Source organism: Hoplias malabaricus, chromosome 9 (genome assembly GCF_029633855.1).
Source record: "Hoplias malabaricus isolate fHopMal1 chromosome 9, fHopMal1.hap1, whole genome shotgun sequence".
NCBI lineage: Eukaryota > Metazoa > Chordata > Actinopteri > Characiformes > Erythrinidae > Hoplias > Hoplias malabaricus.
Window position 1 is genome coordinate 19,707,989 of NC_089808.1, and position 22,832 is coordinate 19,730,820.

At 36.3% G+C, this 22,832-nt stretch overlaps 1 protein-coding gene across 1 annotated transcript; it reads left to right on the forward strand.

Moving 5' to 3' along the window:
* mmp14b (matrix metallopeptidase 14b (membrane-inserted)) lies at positions 1-22,832 on the forward strand. The gene is made up of 10 exons (XM_066680925.1): positions 1-522; positions 10,300-10,448; positions 13,123-13,245; positions 13,607-13,914; positions 16,437-16,598; positions 16,695-16,858; positions 17,536-17,674; positions 18,039-18,189; positions 18,271-18,386; positions 20,314-22,832. Exons 1-10 carry the CDS (start codon positions 427-429, stop codon positions 20,793-20,795), a joined length of 1,890 nt encoding a protein of 629 aa, XP_066537022.1. The 5' UTR covers positions 1-426; the 3' UTR covers positions 20,796-22,832.

Consider the following 22,832-nt stretch of genomic DNA (forward strand, 5'->3'; position numbering starts at 1 on the left):
CACCTTTCTAGCGACCACGTCAACAGCTCAGAGAAAAGAGCAAGCGAGGGAAGAAAAAAAAAAAACCCAATATGACACCAGAGTGAGAGAGAAGCGATATTTAGAGTACTAAAGATCGCCAGGGTACAGAGAAGACAATATGGCCACTCGACGCGTTCAGTTTCCCCCGAAGTGATTGAAAAAATGTACTTGTTGCTGTTAGTTGATGAGTTAATGCAATGCAGCGATAAATCGTGCAATATTATTTTTGTTAACATCTGTTATTTGATAGAATAGGATTACAAGAATTCCTGAGAAATAACTATAAGGGAAAAGCTGTTAGATATACACAGTTTTACGTTGTGGTGGTATTTCTGCAGCTCGAAAAGTACTCAGAAACGTTTTTGGGGAGTTAACGGCTTTCAGGGAGAAGACTGTCCTCCAGAAATGGCGGTTTGGTCGGATGCACTCGCCCAGCTTTTGCTCTTCTCGTTTTGGCTGTGTGTTCAAGGCGAGGCACAAAAACAAGACTTAAAACCTGAGGTAAGTAGATTTTTACTTTTACTGCACTATCAGAGAGATGTGAGATAGCAAATGACATTAAAATCAATAATGCAGCACTTTAAATGTTACATTAAAGGATAATTCATTGGATTTATACACTTTAGGAATAATTACATGTTTAAGGTATAAACAGAAACATCCAGCGTCGTTGGTAAGAAATGTTCCATTTTCGAGATATTTGCCAAGTCAAAACTACAGAACAGTTCACTGTAGTGGTGAGTATAGAAACCAGACGTCTGAAGCGTCTAAAATCTATCTAGCTATCTCAGAGAAAATTGTTACAGAGAATGCTTAAAACAAGTTTTTTTATATATTAAAATACCCTCTGGTCATCCCAGGTAATCGTGGTCTAATGGGTAATATATATATATATATAAAAAACAGTCCTTAATGCTTAATGTGGCTTAGATATGACTCTTCACCTTCACATTCATCCAGTACTTGCAGGTCTATAATGTTATTTAATAGCAAACTAATAAATTCAAACAACTAGTCCCCACTTCTGTCTCTACTTAATTTTCCATCATTAGCCTCAAGCTTGAAAACCCTGCCCTGCAAGATGACAGGATTGGTTTCTTAGATTTATAACATAAGAATCCTGGGCTGTCTAAATCCACTTTGTTTTTTAGACTGCCCTTGAGACACTGCAGTTTCAAACGGAATGCTCACCAATGGTGCTGATTTTTCAATTTTACACCTGAAAAAGTCCTGATTTCCACTAGAGGGGCATTATTTTACAATAGCTTTGAGTATATTTAAATATTATTTTCATTGCAGAGAAAATATAGACCCTACTTTTATTTTATAATTACTATCATTACAGATAAAAAATATATTCCTAGGTGTATTAGTTAATTTGGATCAAAGTAAAGATACATATATCGATGCATATTGTTCAAATGTCAACAAGGTAAGTATTTGCAATTGAATATTCCAGAATTCAGAATTTAGAAGTTATCTGATGCTTTAAAATCAGATATTTAAACAAGTTAGAAATAGATATAATTTTAAAGCTTAGAATTTGTTTTAAAGAAATATATAATCAGTAAGCAATCATGAGACACAACACTTATATATTGGAATTGAAAAACAAATAGGGTATGGTACAATCTCTGATACAATGTGAAAATGCAGAAATACTGACTTTGAAACACATAGACCTTTCATACCCTATATGTACCAACTTTGTTGGCCCTCTTTCTAAAGTTTGTACCACTTTGCTTCACCCTCGACTTACCTAGAAAGTGTTCACATTAGCCGTTGTAACATTGTAGGGAGTATTTGATCACATTCAACTACATAGTTCTGTATTACAGACCCCTCTCCAACTCTTCCTTAATATTTACTCCAAATGAAACTATTATGTTATTTGAAATTCCAGTACAGAATGAGCTTCATTCCCCTGCAGCTGATGCTTGGCATTGGGCATTATCTCAAGCTCTTATGCAGTGAGTCTCATCTTAGTAGCAGTTCCTTCCTTTGGAGATAGAAGCATGTGTCATCTATGTTAATATAGCAAAAAAAGTAGTGTATATAGGAAAAGTTATTTGAAGATATGTTGACACAGTTATTCTCTTTGAAATATGAGACAGATGTTCCAGTTTCTGATCCTGTGACCATAGAGTCATTCCTTTGTTTTAAAAAAGTTGAAGTCATGTGAGAGCAATGGGACGGGCCGATGCTGAGCTTGCAAGTACTGCTAAACTGTTATGGCCTGTGAAAGAAGATTTTCTGCGGATAGGAGAAAGAAGAGGGGAGTCAAAAGAGCCCCCTCACTTCCCTTCATGCCAGAGCTGAGGATACTGACATCTGTTCTCAGTTATGGTTATGGTTGCAAACAAGGGAAAGAGATTTTAGCTGAGTGTAGGTTTCAGCTAGAAGTTGTTTGTGAGCTGCTTATCACTGTATCTGAGGGACGTCCTCTTTCCAAAGTTTTCCAAAACCTCTTTCCATGGTTGTCTTTGAACCTGAGTAATATGTATATTGTTGCTGTCCAAAGACAAACATATATCTCAAAGATAAAAACTTTATAGGAGAGGGAAAAATACTTGTCAAAGTGAACAGATTTCATTCAAAGTAATTTTGGAGCATTTGTATTGGTCCATTCATCATGCCTTTTTATAACTGTATTTAATGTAATAATGGTATAGATACAAATTCGATCAGAGCCTAATAGAAATCTCAAAAGTCCATTAAGAAATCATGAAATGCAGAACCAAACGTGTTGAATTTTCACTATTGGGGGAAAAACAAACAAACAAAAAACCCCAAAACCCCAGAAGCCTCAACAATTAAATGTTAATTTTATTTAGTATCTATGGGTTTCACAGTTTTTTACAGTATCTATTCTTATCCATAGGCTCAAAGAAAATGTCAGGGACATGTTTATATATCCCCAAAGTTAATAACCATTTCCAAATTCATTCAGTGACATCTTGACACTGTGGTGGTGGCCATTTTATTGTTTTAAATACACCAGCTTCTGTTCTGTGATTATATTTGCATATTTTCATCTCCTTTTCTCATTGTAGCATCTAATTTTCGAAGTAATGCATGTGTAGAAGAAATAAGTTGATGATTTATTTTAAATAAATGCAGTCTTTTACCTCTCACAAGATTAATATTTTTAACCAAACAGTAATAAACAGCAATACATAAATAAAAGCAAAGCAAGAGAACCGTTATTTATTATAAAACATTCATTATCACCTTATGACTGGTCACTGGGCTTCTGTTTGGTCTGTTTAGTCACAGTCCATTTTTAAGATGCATTTAAGTCTGGGAAGTTTACAGCTGGTCAGTCACATCCTGTGGTACAGGATGGGGGGAGGAGGTCAGGGTTTTTCCTCATAGGTTTGAACATCTTTACTCTGACAGCAGATGAATAGACCATAGCAGACCTATTAGCAGAGAAGGAAATGTGAGAGGATGGAGGGAGTAGACTGCAAAGAAAAGGGCCTCCATGAAGGAGAGGAGGATAAATTGAGGCTATTGACTCAGGAAAAGGAAGAGGAGAAGAATAGAAGCCATTATATATTTGAACTATGATGTAATTTAACGAACAGATGAATGACGGCATTAAAGATCACTTAAGGCCATCATGTATTAACACCATCATTATGGGCTTCCCACTGATTTCATCATTTAAATAAAGTAGAAATATTTATTTACAATCAGCCAAGACAGAAAACACCTCCTCAGTCACTGAGCACCATGAAAAATTTATAATCTTGCTACCAGAATGGCCTTATTTTAGTTCCTTAAAACTGTGTTATGTACCTCTCTCAAAATCTAAATACCTTGCTCTTGGCTTGCTAATCCACTGATCTGTTTAGGCAAGTATTTCAAAGTTTAAAACTGTGGATAGTGAATCAGAACATCCTGCAAGAAGATCCAAGATGATGGGTCATGTGTGCCAAGGCAGGGTTTAGATGCTTAGTTCATTGATATCATCAGAGTTTAGTGAAAAAATGTGGTAAAGCTAAGGGTACTTTCATACATGCCTTGTTTGGTTTGCACTTTCAGACCTCTCAGTTTATCCAAATCAAAATAGTTTGTGTGAAATGTGCCTCAGACCACAGTCCAAACCAAAGGGCTAAAGTTTGTTCTGACCAAAAGAGGTGGACAGAATGAAATTGAATCATGTTTCGATTCTTCTGCAGCATGAAAACAAATTTTTGGATGGTTCAGGCTTTTGGACCAGGTGATTTACTCACTGCCTTCACTTCAAAAATAGTAGAAAAAACCCCCCAAAACTTTTAACTGTAAATTCATTGCAATAACCATACAATGCTGCTTTTGTGAAAACTGCATTATCAGTAAATATCATTTGATATAATCTTTTTTTTGTTTATAAAGGTTTTTAACATTCAGAGTTGTTTATATGAGGGAGAGTAAAATATAACACCTCTCTCCAGTCTCACTGTCTTAGTTTTTATGTTGAATGTTACTGTAATAAACACAAATAAAAACTTAACTGTGATTTCCGCTGCGTAACTTCTGCTTAATACCAAACCACACACTAGCACATTTTGTATGGTATAAAAAATACTATTCATTATTAGAGGGGCACTCAGTAGTGTTGAATGTAAAAGTTTTGGTGTTTGTGTCTTATTTAATGTATCTCATGGCCACAAATAAGTAGTAGAATATAGAAATGAATCTCTTTATTCCCTTTTACAAATCAATCGGTGTTAAGTCTGGGGAGATGCAGCCGATGTACGTACTGACAACAGGATGTAGGAAAGTACTTTAGTCTGCTCGCTAAATTGTGAAATCAAAACTTACCTGATCAAATATATACACTGTAACAAAACAGGAATCTTGGTTCTGATATTGGTTCAGAATGAAAAGTTTTTCCTTACAATGTCCTACATGCACTTCTCAGCCTGGAACAGATTTAAAAATAAATGTTTTAGGTCAAACTTATATCTCAAAACCCATAAGCCAACAGATCATTTGTTGTAGACACTTCATGTAATAAATTCATGCAATGTAGACTAGGGGTGGGCGGTATCCACATTTTTCATACCGTAATACCGTCTCAAAATAATATCTCGGTATACGGTTTTACCGTGGGGAGGGGGTGTTCTGTCAGGCTGCGCTGAGTCTTATATCTTATATCTATATACACCCATTTTCAGACTGTACATCAGCAGTAACTGAGCTCCCACCGCTCCCCCTCCCTGTGGCTCTCTTAAAATGCACATGAACATTTTAGCCAACTTTTACTGTCCACATTTTTAAATACCATGGTAGACAGTATTATCGTTATACCACCCAACCCTAATGTAGGCAATGAACTTCTCAGTTGTCTGGCTATTATCACTACCCCAGGAAACATTTCTGACTCTGCAAGATTCTCTAGAATGGAATTTCACATCAGATCACTTGGAATGACTTCAGACATGGAAGACATGAAGAAAGCTTTATAGCACAACAGTTTTTGTCCTTTTGACTTTATTGTCCTGCACACTGGGTTTAATAGTAATTAATGGCTATGAATTTAAATAATTCAGAATTCAGCTTTGATCCAGTGGTTTTCAAGGCAATGCTTTTGCTGTTTGGCTAGATAATATCCTCCTGTTTCTCTTTGGAGATTGTTGTTGATGCTAGTGGGTTGCATTCTTAGTGAGTTAGTCATTTATTTGGTTTAATGAAAACTTATCAAGCCCAAGTTGTTGATAGTAGTAATAATAGGAAGCAGACTAAATCATGTAATGCCTCTAAGCCTACCTCAAAGAAAGCTATTACATGAAATGTTCAAGAATACAATGTCTGAGTAACTCCTATTAACCTCTTTTAAGGGACACCTTTTTGGATGTTGACATTCAGTCATGTGCACATTGCATGTATAAACTACTTAGAAAAGCATGAAAGTAAATGTGATGCTTTGGAGCAGCTGCACATCAGCCTAAGTTTACAATGCTCAGTGTCAAACATGGCCTCGCAACACTGGGCTGTGAAGCAGCTGGAGTGGTATTTGTAATCTGGGAATTTTTACCTGATATTAGACGTCAAAACTAAATATTTACATTAGCATAGGTAGTTGTGGCATACACTTCACCTAAGGCTCATTTATTTGACCTGAAAAATCTAGAAGTTATTATTATTATTAATATTAAATGTTTTATTTATTTATTTATTTTTTAGAAAAATCTTCAACATGGCTTATTGGTAAATGGCACTCTTTCATATTTGTGGTCTTGTTATTGATATTCTCCTTCATGAAATGAGCATCTACCAAGTTCCTGTGTTATTGAAGATCTGTGGAGAGAGAGAGAGAGAAAAAAAAAAAAAAAATATATATATATATATATATATATATATATATATACAGCAAAGAAAATGTATATGTAAATGTGTTTTCATTGTATTTAAATTCATATATTCCATCTGCAACAAATTCTTAGTCATTGCCAAATGAGACATTTTATATCAACATAAAGTGCTGAAAGTTAAATCTTACAAGGATACAAATGCAGTAATACAATTAAACCTGAATAAGAAAATTAGAGTGTTTTTTATATGCTACTCATCCAAAAGTAAAGTGCACCAGGTGCTAGTACAGCTTGACTTATAGCTGCAAAAACAAGAGCTGGAAAAATACTCATTGCCTAGGAATATGATTATATTAGATCCTCAGCCATCTTCTTCTGAGAGCTCAACCGCAAATATTCATGGAAAATAAAGCATCATTAAAGTCTTCTGCATTTTTATGATGCTCAGATTTTATTTCTTTATTAATTTTTCCAGAATCTAAGATATAAGCATTAAAATGTAAATAACTGAAGCTCGTTTTAGAAACGTTTCTAGATACTTAAGGCCTATTTGAAAATTGATCATAAATGATCTATTACACATATAGTTTTATGGTTTCAGTAGTAAATTTATATTTTTTATACAGAGTGTTATATTTTTAATTGTACTGTAATTGCCCTTTGTTGTTTTTATGTAGTGTCAGTCACTAATATAAAAATACATTATGAACACACTGATTTTGGTTTGTGTTCTCCCCATGTTCGTGTGGGTTTCCTCTGGATGCTCCAGTTTCCTCCCACTGTCCAAAAACTTTGGTAGGTGGATTGGCTATTAAAAAAGTGTAGATGTGAGTTTGTGTGTGTGTTTGGTTTAAATCAGAAATCACAGATACACTGTTTTATACACAATATGCAGTAATACTCATTAATTCATTCATTGTCTGTAAGCGCTTATCCAGTTCAGGGTGTCGGTTGGTCTGGAGCCTACCTGGAATCACTGGGCGCAAGGCGGGAACACACACTGGAGGGGACGCCAGGGCTTCACAGGGCGATACACTCACACATTCACTCACACCTGTGAACATTTTTGAGTAGCAAATTCACCTACCAATGTATGTTTTTGGATCATGGGAGGAAACTGGAGCAACTGGAGGAAACTCACACAGACGCAGGGAGAACACACCACACTCCACAAAGACAGTCACCTGGAGGAAACCCACACAGACACAGGGAGAACACACCACACTCCTCACAGACAGTCACCCGGAGCGGGGTCAAACCCACAACTCCAGGAGCCTAAAGTTTTGTGACAGCGACACTACCTGTAGTACCACCGTGCCGGCGGTATTAATAATTAATTTTATTTTATTTATTTAAAATTCTGTAAAATGATAGCCATTTTTTAACACTACATGGGAAAAAAAGATAATTGATTTAAAAAAAAAGAAAGAAGAAAAATTTCTTTGCTGAGAAAGCTTAAAACATGGCTTTTCTTTTACATTTGGTATTTCTTTGATAATTGGTTTGGACGTTGAGTGTTTATTTCTCTATCACAAATGCTACTCAAACTCATCCCAAAGGTAGTGGATGTAGGGCTGAACTCATTGGGGAAGATATCTAATTGTGATTTTTCTGTCCAATGTAGCAGTTGCGAAAGGTCCAGTCCTATTTTTTATAACCAGAAAGATCTAGCTTTAATTGAGCACTGAATCCAGAGCCCTAGACTGCCATTTAGTTGTGGATGTTGATATGTACACAGCAGTATTTGGTCGTCTTAGATTTGTCTAAATTTGCTTTTGAATTAAAACCTGCAACTCTTGTAGTTTGTGATTTTGGAACTGTGATTTTGTTACAAAAACAATTAATTCTTAACTCCTAAATGGATGGAGCTATAAAAATCCAGAGAATTCAGTTCCACTCCTCCACAGCCCAGTACTGGTGTGGCTCTAGACTCTTCCAGCCCACACTTGGGTCTGAACTTGGTGACCTTAGGCTTATGTGCGGCTGCTCCAGCTGCAGCTGTTAGTTTTTCTTTGCTGTTTGTTGCATTGTTTTGGAGGATGATGTCTAGGTCTACGGCAATGACAGGGTTAGTTGGCTATTGGGGTTTATTATGGTAACTTGAGTAGCTGTACAAACTTTTTTTTTTGCAAGACAGCCTTGGATACGATCACCTCTCGCTCAAATCTTGTTTTCTTCCATTGGCTCAGTGAAAATGGAATATGTGAGTCATTTTTTCCCTTTGGTTTGTCTTTCTCTCACCCCTTTGGTTATTAACTAAAACACATGCACACCCAGGTTTGCAGCAGTTTACAACTCTCTATGGAACAGTAATGAAAAAAATTTACTTGAGATATATAATGAAACTTTTTAGTTTGTAATTAGGCCATGAGGCTCTTAAGGAAAACATCATTTTGAGATGCAAGTAGGAGAGGATTGTATGCGAGATTGCCCTTCCCTGTCTTTATAGGATTGTTCCATTGCACAAGAAATTGAGGTTTAGCTTCTCAGTACCCATAAGTGCTTAGCTTGTAAATCTGCACGGCCTAGCAATGCTACACAGAGCTGTGTTTAACCCAATGGCATTAACACAAAGAGGAATTGCAATGATTGTTCAAAGATTCTCTATAATTAAATTATGATGTACTCAAAGACAATCCCAATTGTTTGACGTGAAATGCTGTTCTTGAGAAACACAGTCAGAATGGTTCCCAGTAGTGGTGATTGGAACCAGACATCTAAAGAAACTAATGACTCAAAGCTGTAACAGAGAAGGGTATTGCCTTCAGGGAACACAACTAGACTTTTATTCTGGAAAAAATAATAAAACAAATATTACCAGCAACTATGACAAATACAATAATGAAGAGGCCTGATATAAAACGATTAAGCTGGAAATGGTGACACTGGATTAAAATGATTTACAAATTGAATTTACAAAGAATATCAAAAGAAATTAAGGAAAAATCAGTAAATTAGACTGTGAATGGAAAAGTGCTAAAACAATGTAAAATGACCAGTCTTCTGCTCAGAAAACACTGTGCAAAACAGCAGTGGACCTCCAACTTTGCCCTCAGGGGTCAGCACAACATTTAGATATCTGTTATGTATTGTGTTCATATTTATTTTTATAAAAAAAATAAAGAAAAAACATGGAAAAAGTTATTTGGAGAGTATTCTCTCTAATGACTGGAAAATGTCACAGTGTTTTGAAAGCAGAACATATCTGAGAATGTGCACAGCGTTAAGGGACTCAAAAATATTAAGTTATCTTTTTTTTAACACGTTTCTTACAGCTGTAATATAGGAATGGAAAAAAATGTGTCTGGAATATGGATATAAATTTGTATAATAATATTCCACTTTCTGGAATAAAGAGTTGGACTTGAAGAACACCCTGTCATATTTAAATGTATTGAATCATATAAAATATATGTGTTACTTTCTTGTGTATAATTGCAGTGTGTGGTTTTATGTATCTTTAACAGATTATGATTTATACTAAATAGAAATATCATAGCATCTGGCTACAGCAGAAGCTTACTAATAAATGAGTAAAGCCACTCAGACAATTCATACAAATGCTTGGCTTCTTTTGCAGAAATAAATTTGATTTATTTTATTTAATTTACTTATTTATTATGTACAACATGAAAGATAGTGATGGTGGTTAATGAGGGTGTATTTTAGAGCAATGCTCAAGTTGGTATTTTAAAGGCTCACTGCTCTGAGATTTATTAAGGGAGACCCATGTAATACACACCATTATATTTATATGATTGTACTCTGTATTGGTTCAAACGGAATCTCACTGGATACATCTGTCTTATTGACCAGATGCCATCATGAATTAGCTCTATGTATAAAAATGTATTATATATTATTTTAGTATTTTTCTCTTTTTATTTTGTTGTTTTATTTCTCCTGTGGCACTTATCTTTGAAAATGTCTGTACATTGTACTTCACATGTATATATCCTGTGTCTGATTTCTCTAGGCCTGGCTACAGCAGTATGGATACCTGCCCCCAGGTGACCTTCGGATGCAAGCAGCCCGTTCACCTCAATCCATTTCTTCTGCTATCGCTGCCATGCAGAGATTCTATGGACTGACCATCACTGGAAATCTGGACCCCAAAACCTTGCAGTGAGTTAGCTGCTAGACTAACATATCTTTACAATTTTATTTATAGAAAAATAAAACAAAAGATACAGTCCTAATACAGGGTTAACATTGCTTTTTGTTACATGGATGTAATGAGATATAAGCTGTCTGAAAAGAACTTTGTTGTTCTCCAGCAGTGTATGCAGAATATAGATTTTAAGGAGGATGAAAATGGACATGCATCTCCAGAACTCCAATGATGAAATATATCATTATCGTAATAAAATATTGCGGATCACAGGAATATAATTTTGATGAGCTGCATATATATTTACATAGAGATAAGTATTTCAATTTAGCTGGATTTAATGCAATCACATGTGTGAAATTTTAAATTAATGATCCAGAATGATCAGTCTCATTCACATTTTTAGTTTTGCAAATATTTCAAACTGATGACTTTTTTTATTGTATGGAAGAACAGAGCCTTTATTTGATGCTTGACATCTGTGCTAATATCTGCATTTTATTCACCTATGAACATCATATCCAGAAAAGTTGAAACACAACTAAATGTAAATAAAAATAGGATAGAATGGTCTGCAAATAATTTAAACCCAATATTTATTTTAATATAATACAAAGACAGTATTTCAAATGTTATAACTAAGAAATACTTTTTTTTAATTTATGCCCATTTTTAAATTGATGCCAGTACCACATTTCTAAAATGTTGGGACAGGGGTATGTTTACCACTGTGTTACACTCTGACATTACCCTGTGTTATTAACACTTTGTAAACATTTCAGGCCTGAGGAGAATGACCGCTGTAGATTTTAAAGTTAAATGTTTTCCCATTCTTTATTGATATAGGATTCAGCTTTGATTTCAGCTGCTCAATATTTTGTGTCTCCATTATGGTGCTGTTCATTACATAATGCAGCAGTTTTCAGTGGGTCTTAACATGTTTAGCACTCATAGAATATGGATTGTATTTGTCTTGCTAAAATATACCAGGTCTTCCCAGAAAAAAACAAGAAAAAAGAAAACTAAGCAAGCCTAGTTTTGCCGGCCCACCGGTAGCCATAAAGCCATTGTCACTGAGGTGTTTCTGGCATTTCAAAAACAGGAAAGCCCCAGTATCAGTGTTCATCCTGTTCACTTTATTTAAAAATAAATACTACCAACAAAGAACAAAGAATATTTTGTTGATTTAAAGATTTTCATTCATTCATTCATTATCTGTAAGTGCTTGTCCAGTTCAGGGTCGCGATGGGTCCAGAGCCTACCTGGAATCATTGGGCACAAGGCGGGAATACACCCTGGAGGGGGCGGCAGTCCTTCACAGGGCAACACAGACACACACACATACCTACGGACACTTTTGAGTCACCAATCCACCTACCAATGTGTGTTTTTGGACTGTGGGAGGAAACCGGAGCACACAGAGGAAACCCACGTGGACACGGGGAAAACACACCAACTCCTCACAGACAGTCACCCGGAGTGGGAATCGAACCCACAACCTCCAGGTCCCTGGAGCTGTGTGACTGCGACACTACCTGCTGCGCCACTGTGCCACGATTTAAAGATTTACAATCACTTATTTATTCAATGTAACAGCTTACAGTAAAGCTTGTAAAGTTTAAGGTGGCTGTGTGCAGCTATATAGAGATTTATAAACACATTAATGCCACAAAATGTCTTCCCAGCTTTTCCTTTTACAATATTTTAGGCAAAGACACAAATTCACGTTAAATAAGACAAATTCAGTAGTCTCTGTTAGATATAATATGTGTGTAAATGTTGCAGCGTTCCAAGTCGTCCTGCTGAGCTTGTGAACAGCATAGAAATGTAACCAACGCATAGCCAAAGATAGCCCCAGAAACACACAAACAGAGCGTGTTCCTGTTTTATTTCTGATTCTATGAGATGTTGAAAATGACCCCTGTAAAAAGCTGTATATATTGTTCAGCATTAACAATGTCTTCACACATGTGCTGGCTTTGGACTCTGGCTTTTGGATCCTGTTTGTATATTGTTTCTTATTTGCATTTGTGAGATTTTTCTGGATTCCCTGAATCTATTAATGATATTATGTATACATGAAGATCTTTCCCAGTTTTTTTTGCTATTTTATGTTGAGAAATGTGATTCTTAAAATGTTTCATTATTTTGCAGAATTAGACTTAGCCTTTCTGAGATGCTGTTTATTAACACAATAATTTTTCTGACCTGTTGCCAATTCAATCTAGTTCATTTTTTGTGGCATTGCACAACTTTACTAGTTTTTTTTTTTGCCCATCCCAACTTTAGAATTAGAATAAAACCAAATAACATTATTCCAGTGTGATATTCTGTGTGTGAATTTGTTGGTTTAACCTTTCCCAAATCTCTCCTCGTTGGCAGTTGTTATTTGGCCGTGTTTTTTGAGGTTATCAGCTAGTACCTAGTTTTAGTGTCCCCACAGCTTTTTTGAAAATTAGGTTTGTAACTGCAGCTACAACCATAAATTACAGTTCTGTTATGCTAATCCAGGTGTGTGCAATTTCTGTATTTTATAAAATGTAGATAGGATCAACAGATAATGATTCCCAGTGCATAGTGTGTCATGCCTAATAAAATAATTGCACTGAATATTTTTTACATAATTTCTATAAACATAGCACTGTGTGTGATTTCTAAAGATGATCTAATAATTAATATTATTTCCAGAGCAATGAAGAGGCCTCGCTGTGGTGTTCCTGATAAGTTTGGAGCAGAGCTGAAGAGCAACTTGAGGAAGAAACGCTACGCTATCCAGGGACTGAAGTGGGAGAAGAAGGAAATCACATTCTGGTAGGAGACAAATCATTTTTCAATGTGAAAAAGCAGAGTTAAAATGCCTTTAAGTCATTTGAACTGTTACTGTTAAACCATGGTTTGGTGAACTGAAACCCTGAATTGGGATTGTGTAGGGAAAACGCTTTGCTCACTTATGGAAAAGTCATTTTTGGCGTACAGTATGATCCATTCATTTCTGGCTAGAATTTCTATGCGAGTTGTCTGTAATGTAAATCACTTTCTCGTCTCCCTGAATCTTTTTTTTCCCTCTCTCCCTCCCCCCTGCCATTTTAGTATCGTCCTTTTTCCTATGGCCTACTTTTTCTTGATTGCCTCTCCAGTTGACCCATTCTTCTCTTCTTTTTGTCCCATTCAGCATACAGAACTACACCCCTAAGGTCGGGGAATATGAAACTTTTGATGCCATCCGAAGAGCCTTCAAAGTTTGGGAGGGTGTCACGCCTTTGAAATTCAAAGAGATCCCTTACAGTTACATAAAGGACAAGGCCTCTGACTTTGCGGACATCATGCTCTTCTTTGCCGAAGGTTTCCATGGCGATTCGAGTCCGTTCGATGGTGAAGGAGGGTTCTTGGCACACGCATACTTCCCTGGCAATGGCATAGGGGGAGACACACACTTTGATGCTGCAGAACCATGGACGATTGGCAACCGAGATCTAATGGGTAAGAGATTTTAAAGACAGAGCAGATCACTGACCGTGATATTGTGGTTCACTTGGAATTCCCACTGTTAGGTATGCATTTCATACAGAAATTAGATGGCAAGTCTCAGCAGGATGCTTTTTTCCCCCTCATCTGGTCGGGTGTAGGCTTTTGGATATAAATAGCTATGATTCTTTATTTTCATTGTAAGTTGTGTATTAGATCATTCTGATTGTAAACCTTTTTTCAAACTTTGGTGAAAGGTCTCTTCACATCTTCAGCTCAGCACCTGTAATGAATATTCTGATTCTAAGTTAAGCCATGATTTATGATTCAAATTATTGTTTTCTGTCCATGATTAAACAATATAATTTGTGAAGGTTTATTTTGTTTAGAGTATGTTCAGTGAATGTAAGTCAGTTTAATATGTAGTGTAAAAATTAGACAGATATCCAATTTGTGGCGTCACAATGTTAATGAGATCCCAATTCATGTGTATTGTCCCCCTGTATACATACTAGCACACCATCTTGTGTTTGCAGCGTGGCAGCAGTAACTAAATGGACATTTCTGCTTGTAAACTCAGCAAAAGTAGAAGCATCTGTTTTTTTTCACCTTCTCCCTTAATCACCAACAGCTGAGAGTAGTATGGAATGAATGATCTCTTGCCCAGCCAAGTGTAGACTTCTGTCTCGTGCACTGTGAGACACCATTCCTTGACATTCATTGTAGCGCTTCAAGCCATCGGAGCAAGTCTGCGGGGCTGAACAGCTGCAAGCATTTAAAACTGCAAAGGAGAAGGCACCTCTTTTAAAGCCACTTTCACATTAATACTGAATAACAGAAATTAGTTATGTATTTCTTACATTGAAAAGAATTATTTAGTCCAATGTATATTTATTTACAGTATTTTTAAACATTTTTTGTAATGTGCATATATCCAAAAGCAAATCACAGAAATTCTGCATTATCCACGTTTATATTGTTGTTTTCAAGTTGAATCCCCTGCATGCTACAAGCTAACTATGTAGCTTTAAGATAGTTTTCTGTCAGGTTGGTTCAGTTAGGATCCATTTCATTGCTCTCACATATCAGTGAGCCCAGGCCCGAGTGATTTTGACAAGGACCAAATTGTAATAAACAATTGTAATTGTAATTCACATATGGACTCTGAAAAACATCCAGAGAATCACATACAGACTTTTTCCGAAGTCACAGCATACAGCCGGAGGTTTTCTGGGGCAGACGCATTCTCACCACAGGAAATGCTTTAGGAATAGGATGGCACCTGCAGGAGGCATGACATTTATTCACTGAATTCTCCGAAACATTACCGGCTCTATTCACATATTGACTTACTCTGACATTACTTGGATCTTGTACTGGGGTGTGCAGGATAAAGTCTGTCTAATGTCTGGTGCCACTGTTACAGACATTTACGTTCACGCATACAGATCTTCCAAGTAATGTCTGGAAAATTTGTAGAGTACTGTGCATGTGTTAAAGAGGTTCAAGAGGATTTGACCTTCCCTCGGGTGTGAATTTTTTCTACATTTCCACCCATATATTTGCTAGGAAAACACAATGAACATGGATTTCGTGCTTTACTCTCATTACTGTCATTGTGGCAGTGAAGACACATACCACATACTGGTGATTAAGGGCAGTGAACATAAACACCCAGAGCAGCAGACAGCCTTCTGTGACTGGGGAGCATTTTCAAGCACCGGATATTTTGCCAACAATTTATTGTCATATACACAGAGAAACAGGCCGTTACACTGTATAATGAAATTCTTACTCTGCATTATGTCCCGGACTATAAATACTAACCAACTGGACTAACAATTACAACATAAATAATAATTATTAAGTAAAGAAAGCACAGTACAAACCCCTCTACATAGCAGCTAGGATTCAACATATATATACATATATGTGTGTGTGTGTATATATATATATTTATCATACACATAGTGTACATAATACAGTATATGAAAATATCTAGATGTCTATAGCACAAGTGATTCATTGAAATCACTAGTCATTGTTCAAAAGGTCACCTGCAGTGAAAAATGAACATGGAATAGACATGGACTAAACAACTGGTCTGATGTTTGTATCAGAAAAGTATGGGTTATGTGGGTTAATTTTGGAGTAAGATGCCTTGCTCAAGGGCCCCTCAGCCTTGGCTTCAGGGAGATCTCAATGTTCCTTCATCCCCATCCATCTTTCCTGCCAGTTGAGGGGATATAACATGGTAACCTTGGCGTCCCTAGTCAGGTTAATTTATTTTTAGGCCAGAGCTACCTAAATGAGGGATCGTCTGGGTGGCACTTTTTGTTCCGGGACTATGCAACAAAATTAATGCTGTAATCTTGTTATACATGATCCTGGAGTGGCATTCCACAAAAATGAAAAGATCCGTTGATAATCTTTGTCAAGCCCAGAGAAATTACATTCTTCAAAATGTAACTGTTTTACAAAAAAACTGTCATATATAATTTATGCTAACCTCAATTATTTGTTTTTTAAATCCTCAGGTAATGATATTTTCCTGGTAGCTGTGCATGAGCTGGGTCATGCCCTGGGCATGGAGCACTCAAATGACCCCTCTGCCATCATGGCTCCATTCTATCAATGGATGGACACTGAGAACTTTGAGCTTCCTGAGGACGATCGCAGAGGAATTCAGCAGCTCTATGGTAAAGCAGAACCATAGACTTACGGTATCCTTAGCAAAGGTGAAAATTGATATTGATATAAGCATTAAGCGTTTGTTGTGCTTCTGTGTCCTACAGGGCCCAATCCTGGTAACAATCCTCGACCACCAGTCAGTCCCCGGAATCCTTTCCACACTCCACCCCCCACATATGCTCCACGCAAACCAAGCTTCAAACCTGACATCTGTGAAGGTCACTTTGACACAATTGCCATCCTCAGAGGGGAAATGTTTATTTTCAAGGTATTTAAGTATGTTTATTTTTGTAATTATAATGTTTCCACTAGAACTTTTTTCAGCAGTGGCAGCAGTTCTTCCCGTACCCTCCACCCACCACACAGAAGAAAGGAAAAAGGCAGGGAGAATGAACACCAAATTCAAGTTCATTTTTTACATTCTACTCACATAACTGAAATGAAATAATCCGATCAGCCCCACTTACCATGCTTGTACCAGTTTACTACCTTTTCACACACTGGCAGTTTTTCAGCTGAAAGGATATGTTAGCTGAGGTAACTTGGCCTTAGTGTTTGTTGACAAAAAGACTGGCTGCCTTCCTCTGTGTAAAGTTCCAGCTATCTGATCTTCTGTGGCCTTGATATGGCTTTCATGAAATGTAGTACTGTCAGAATGCTTGGTGGCACACAAAAGAACTGAACGGGGCTGGAATTCAAGCAACCGGTGTGTTACGTTAATTTGTGAATATTCTTTTCCACTGTAAAATCTATTAATCTTAACGCTAGCTACTTTAATCTTTCTCTCTTCTTCCTTCTACCTGTATCTGTCTTTTTAAATAAAAAGGCTGCTGAAGAGTGTTCTGTTTCAGATTACATTTCACAAATGTTTGAAAATGAATATTGCGGTTTATATACAGCAAGTGCAGTTGTTCAACCCTAACCTTCTTTGACCTTTTTTTGCAGGATAAGTGGTTCTGGCGCATTCGTAATCAGAGAGTCATGGAAAATTACCCCTTGCCAATTGGACATTTTTGGAGAGGTCTACCCTCATCAATTAACGCTGCCTATGAGAGAGAGGATGGAAAATTTGTCTTTTTTAAAGGTAATAGCATTTTAATCCATATCTAGGAATGCAGTGTACAACTTATATGTATTTAATCTAAGTATGTAGCTTTTAATGCATTAATAATGTATAGCATTTGACAAAGTCTTTTATCCAGAGCAACTTACAATTTTACACATTAAAAAGGTAGGTAAATGTAGCTTTAGGGGTCTTGGCCAAGGACTTTTAAATAAAGCATAATGTACTTGCTGGAGCATGGAATCATACCGCAGTCAACAACATATTTATGCATGCAGAATAAATTTGTGTGCATCTTATTTAATCAGAAATTTAAATCAATGTAGGAATGTTGGTGTAATAACATTTTATATTTAAATAATTGTTAAATTGTTTTGCTTCTCAGGGGATCGGCATTGGGTCTTCACCGAGTCAGCCCTGGAGTCAGGCTACCCAAAGACACTGAGGGAGATGGGCAGTGGCCTCCCTAAGGACAGAATAGATGCTGCCTTGTATTACACTCCTACAGGCAACACTTACTTCTTCAGAGGAAACAAGTGGGTTATAAATGTTTTGTGTTAGGACAATTATGTTGTTTTTTATGGCAAAACATTCTAATTTTACTTGGCTTTCCTCAGATACTATCGCTATAATGAAGATTCACGTTCGGTGGACCAAGACTATCCTAAACCAATCAGCAAGTGGCAAGGGGTCCCTGAAAACATTAAAGCAGCTTTCATAAGCCGAGATCAAAGTAAGACCCTTTTTTGACCACTTGAAATGAATCAGTGAAAAGTGTAAGCTGGGTTCTATTTTAATCCAGATCTAACCATTCGTTCAAACCTGGAAATAATGAATTAGCTAAAAGTATTATTCAAGCCTTTTACTTTCATAGACAGTCGTGCAAAACAGAAAGGGGCACACTTCAGACACCGAACTATGTCTAAGACATTTGAATATTTGATGTATGGGAAATTTGTGTAAATTTGATTTAACCACTTTATTTAATCATGTGATAAACAATATTGTGTCTGCAGTCCCAGCACTAAAGAAACAAAATACTAAACATGGCTAGGTTGATCATTTGCCTTTTGGTTTAGTGGAAAATGATTTAAACTGGATTTTTCATTTAGCCATTACAGTAATTCCAGTCTTTTGCACGTTTGGTGCTAGACATGAAGTGGTATAAATATTTACTATCACAATTATAGTGACCAGAATCACGGCATGGAGTATTATCACTGTATTAGTAAAATGTGCTGAAAAGTTCAAAAAGTTCTGGCACACAAACTGAAATCATTTCATTAAACTTTATATTGAACATGAATAAAATCAGCACTAGGTACGAATTTAAATAAAGTTTTAGCAAAAATGGGTTTAAATTAACAATAAACTGTTTAAAGTCTATTATACTGTTTGTCTTATACTTTTGGCTGTAAAGTGGCTTAAGAGAGCAAATGATTTATTAGGTTTATTTTATCAGGTAATCAGCAATCATAAATGTATATCCCTCTTTTTTTAAATGGATATATTTTGAGTTTCCTTTTTAAGAAGCATGTTTATTTTAAAAATCTTCTAGAGCATAAAGGAAAAAGCATTTTTAAATGTAAGATGGACCTTAATGTTTGTGTTGGTGGCAGAATGTTACAGAGTTCTCTTTAAGGAAGGAAGGACTTTATTTAAGGTGAAGGAAAAAGGCACTTAAATATAATTATAGTGCCATATTGTATTATGTGGAGCAGAGGGCAGCACCTCTTAAGGCTGAACGAGCAGGGTGTTTGTAACGCTTGAACGCATGTGTTTTTTATTATTATTATTATTGTTATTATTTATTTTTTATTTTTTTGCATTTGATGTCTAGTTGGACATTAAAAAGTAACAAAATGAATAAACAGACACACTCCTACAGGCACACGCGTTTAGACAAGAATCAGCATCAGTTACAGCTCAAAAGCTTACTCCTCAGTTTTCAGGGGCTCCGGTGTTTTGCCAATCTCACTTAGCCATCTTGTTTTCATCTTCAATGATTTTGAGGGTCTCACGAGAGTGAAATCAGGATGGGGAGGTGAGATTGGGCACCACACAGTGGCTCTGAGACTGCAGCATGTTTCCCCTGACACAAAAACCACATTACAAAAACTGCACTGAGGCCACTGGGACTGTTCCTAACTTTGTTTTATGTTGTAACATATGTGAGCTTTTTGGAAGTTGGCGGCAATTTACATTGAATTGATATCACTAACCATCAGGAATTTTAATATAATTTAAATATTTATATGGTACTGAGAATGTGAGTGTGTGTTGCCCTGTGAAGGACTGGCGCCCCCTCCAGTGTGTATTCCCACCTTGCGCCCAATGATTCCAGGTAGGCTCTGGACCCACCACGACCCTGAACTGGATAAGGGTTACAGACAATGAATGAATGAATAAATATGGTACTGATAAGTGATTTTGGCTGTATTTTTACTGGCACAATATTATTCTTGGTTACAAACTCTGACCTGTCAAATATGGTGGTGAATTATCACAAAACCTTAAAAAATAAGTGCTGCAGCCAAATATTATATATTGCCTTCATCCTACTGTAAATGTGAGGAAGGTATGATGTCACAATGCTTGTTTACAGTACTCTACAAATACAAAAGTAGTCTAAAGATATTATGTCTAACTTGCAATTTCAGGTTACACCTACTTCTACAAAAGCAATAAATACTGGAAATTTAACAACCAGCTGTTGCGAGTGGAGCCTGGTTACCCTAAGTCTGCCCTTAGGGAATGGGTGAACTGCCCAGATGAGGACCCCAAGACCGGAGGAGGAGGAGGAGGAGGAGGAGGAGGACGAGGTGGTGGTGGTGGTGGTGGTAGTGACAGAAATGATGGAAATGAAGGCAATGACCGCACCGGTAATGGAAATGACGGCACGGATGCAAATGACTATGACGAAGAGAAGCATGAAGAAGTGGACAAAGTGGAGGACACGGAGGTGATCATCATTGAGGTGGATAATGCTCCTGCTGGTGGAGTTGGTGCTGCTGCAGTGGTGATCCCGCTCTTGCTGCTTGTGTGTGTGATTTGTACGCTCGGAGCTCTACTCTTCTTCCGCAAGTATGGCACTCCACGCCGTCTACTCTACTGCCAGCGCTCCTTATTGGACAAGGTTTAGAGGGGAGGAGGAGGAGAGGTGAAGAGAAGGTGACCAAAGATGAGGGAGGGGAGGATGAAGAAGTGAAGTACAGTGTAACCATTTTATGGACAAAAAATAAATACGCAGAGCTCTGAAGCTTTTAAATAATAAAATAAAACATTGGCCCAAATTCCCACATAGAAACAAAGACAGAGCTCTGAATTCAGAAAAATATAATGAGGTAATACATAGATAAGCCAATTAATTGTCTGTTATTAAAAATGATAATTTGTTTGTTGAAAAATGGCTTTAGAAATTGCAAAATTAAATTTTTTTTTACAAAAACATATGCATTTGAAAAGCCCATCTTTGTGTATGTTCCCAAAGTTCTTGTAATTCCTACATCAGGAATGTATTTAAACCAGGAAAAAGTGCTAAAAACAAAGATTTATTGGTTAAAGATTCCTCTTTTGCAAGGAACAATTTGTTGGAAATCTTCCCATTTAAATACTGTAATGTGTTTATGAAAGCCTTTAAGGTAGCTTGAAGTTAAAATGTGGTTCTTTAATGTAGACACTATGAAAGAATATCTCATAAGAATAACCCATTAATTAGAGTAGAGTTTAATATCAGGGTGGTTTATTGCCCTATTATATCACTTAAAGGCTTAAATCACTGTTTGGTTTCCACTCAAACGTCTCTGGGTAAGGTTGCAATATGCGTAAAATTACATTTCTTAAGATAGCACTTTTTTCCTTGACATCTGTCTACCAAAATGCCTTATAAATTGTCATCTCAGTTAGATTACGTTTTGATATTATGGCTGTATTGTGAGTCTTTAAGACCTGTTATAATTTTGCCAAATATAGACCTAATAGTTTTAGGGGCAATGGCAAATCCCAAAATATTTACAAGATAATGTATGTTAGGGCTGGACCCAAATATTCATATATTCCAAAATTGGGTAGGTATTTGGGTTTAATTTTGAGAATTGTATATTCACTGTGGTGGCGTTTTTTGATTAAGGTAATTGTCCACTCTACCTGTATTCAGGCTATCACTTGCTAAAAGCTAATATAACCCTAAAAATGATATTCGGGACATCCCTAATTTGTGTCCGTAGCCAGTTTTTAGGAAGGATTGCTTGCTCCCACACAGTTTCTTCTTTCTCTTCTCCTTTGTATCCATTTGATCCCCTTCTAAAGTAGGAAGTGACGCCAGCTCATCGCTGTTTGTTTGGCTTTTTTATGTCCTTACTTAGCTGTGGTTGTCATTTGTCTGTCTCATTGTAAATTCTAGTCTGTGATGTTTAAATGCATTTATCAGGGGACTTTCCAAAATCACCTCATTTCCAGCAGCTTTCTTAGACCATTCAGCAAACTAATCCCTGCCCCTTTTAAAATCTGTACACCACAACTTTAGCCACTATACTAGGGCCTTTAGATGGCTGCATTAAATTTTGTTTGTCTGTGCCTTTCAGTTGCATACTTAAATATTGTACTGTATTTTAGATTATTATTATTGATAAAGGTGATGTCATTATTATTATGACTGTTGTTATTATTGTTATTGTTAATATTCTCCATGAAAAGAATGTGTTTTGTTTTTAACATTGACATTTCAGTGTCCTGCTGGACAGGCAACAATAAATGTTAAGTGACATTTTTTAATTGGGGGAAAGTGAAAGGGTGGGTTTGTACTTTTGAACTTCAGAAATAAAATAAATTCAGGATGTGAAATTAATTCTTCTGATTGTGTTCATAATTTTATATCTTGATCAGTTTAATTAAATCATGCAATGATAATGGTAATAATATTTAATAATAATAATGATAATGATCTAACCTAAACAAATACATCACAATGTATCTGTCTATTGTGTTTTTTTGTTTTTGTTTTTTTTTTTTTTTTAATGTTTTTTTAATAAAAACATTTTGTAATACGTTTATTTCACATGGTCATTTTTAGGCTGATATTTAGTGTTGTATTACAGCTTGTAGCAGGAAAAGTAGGTATTGAAGCATTGTTTTCATTTTTGTTATTTTCTTTATCACTTGGCTTTTTATTTTGGCAATT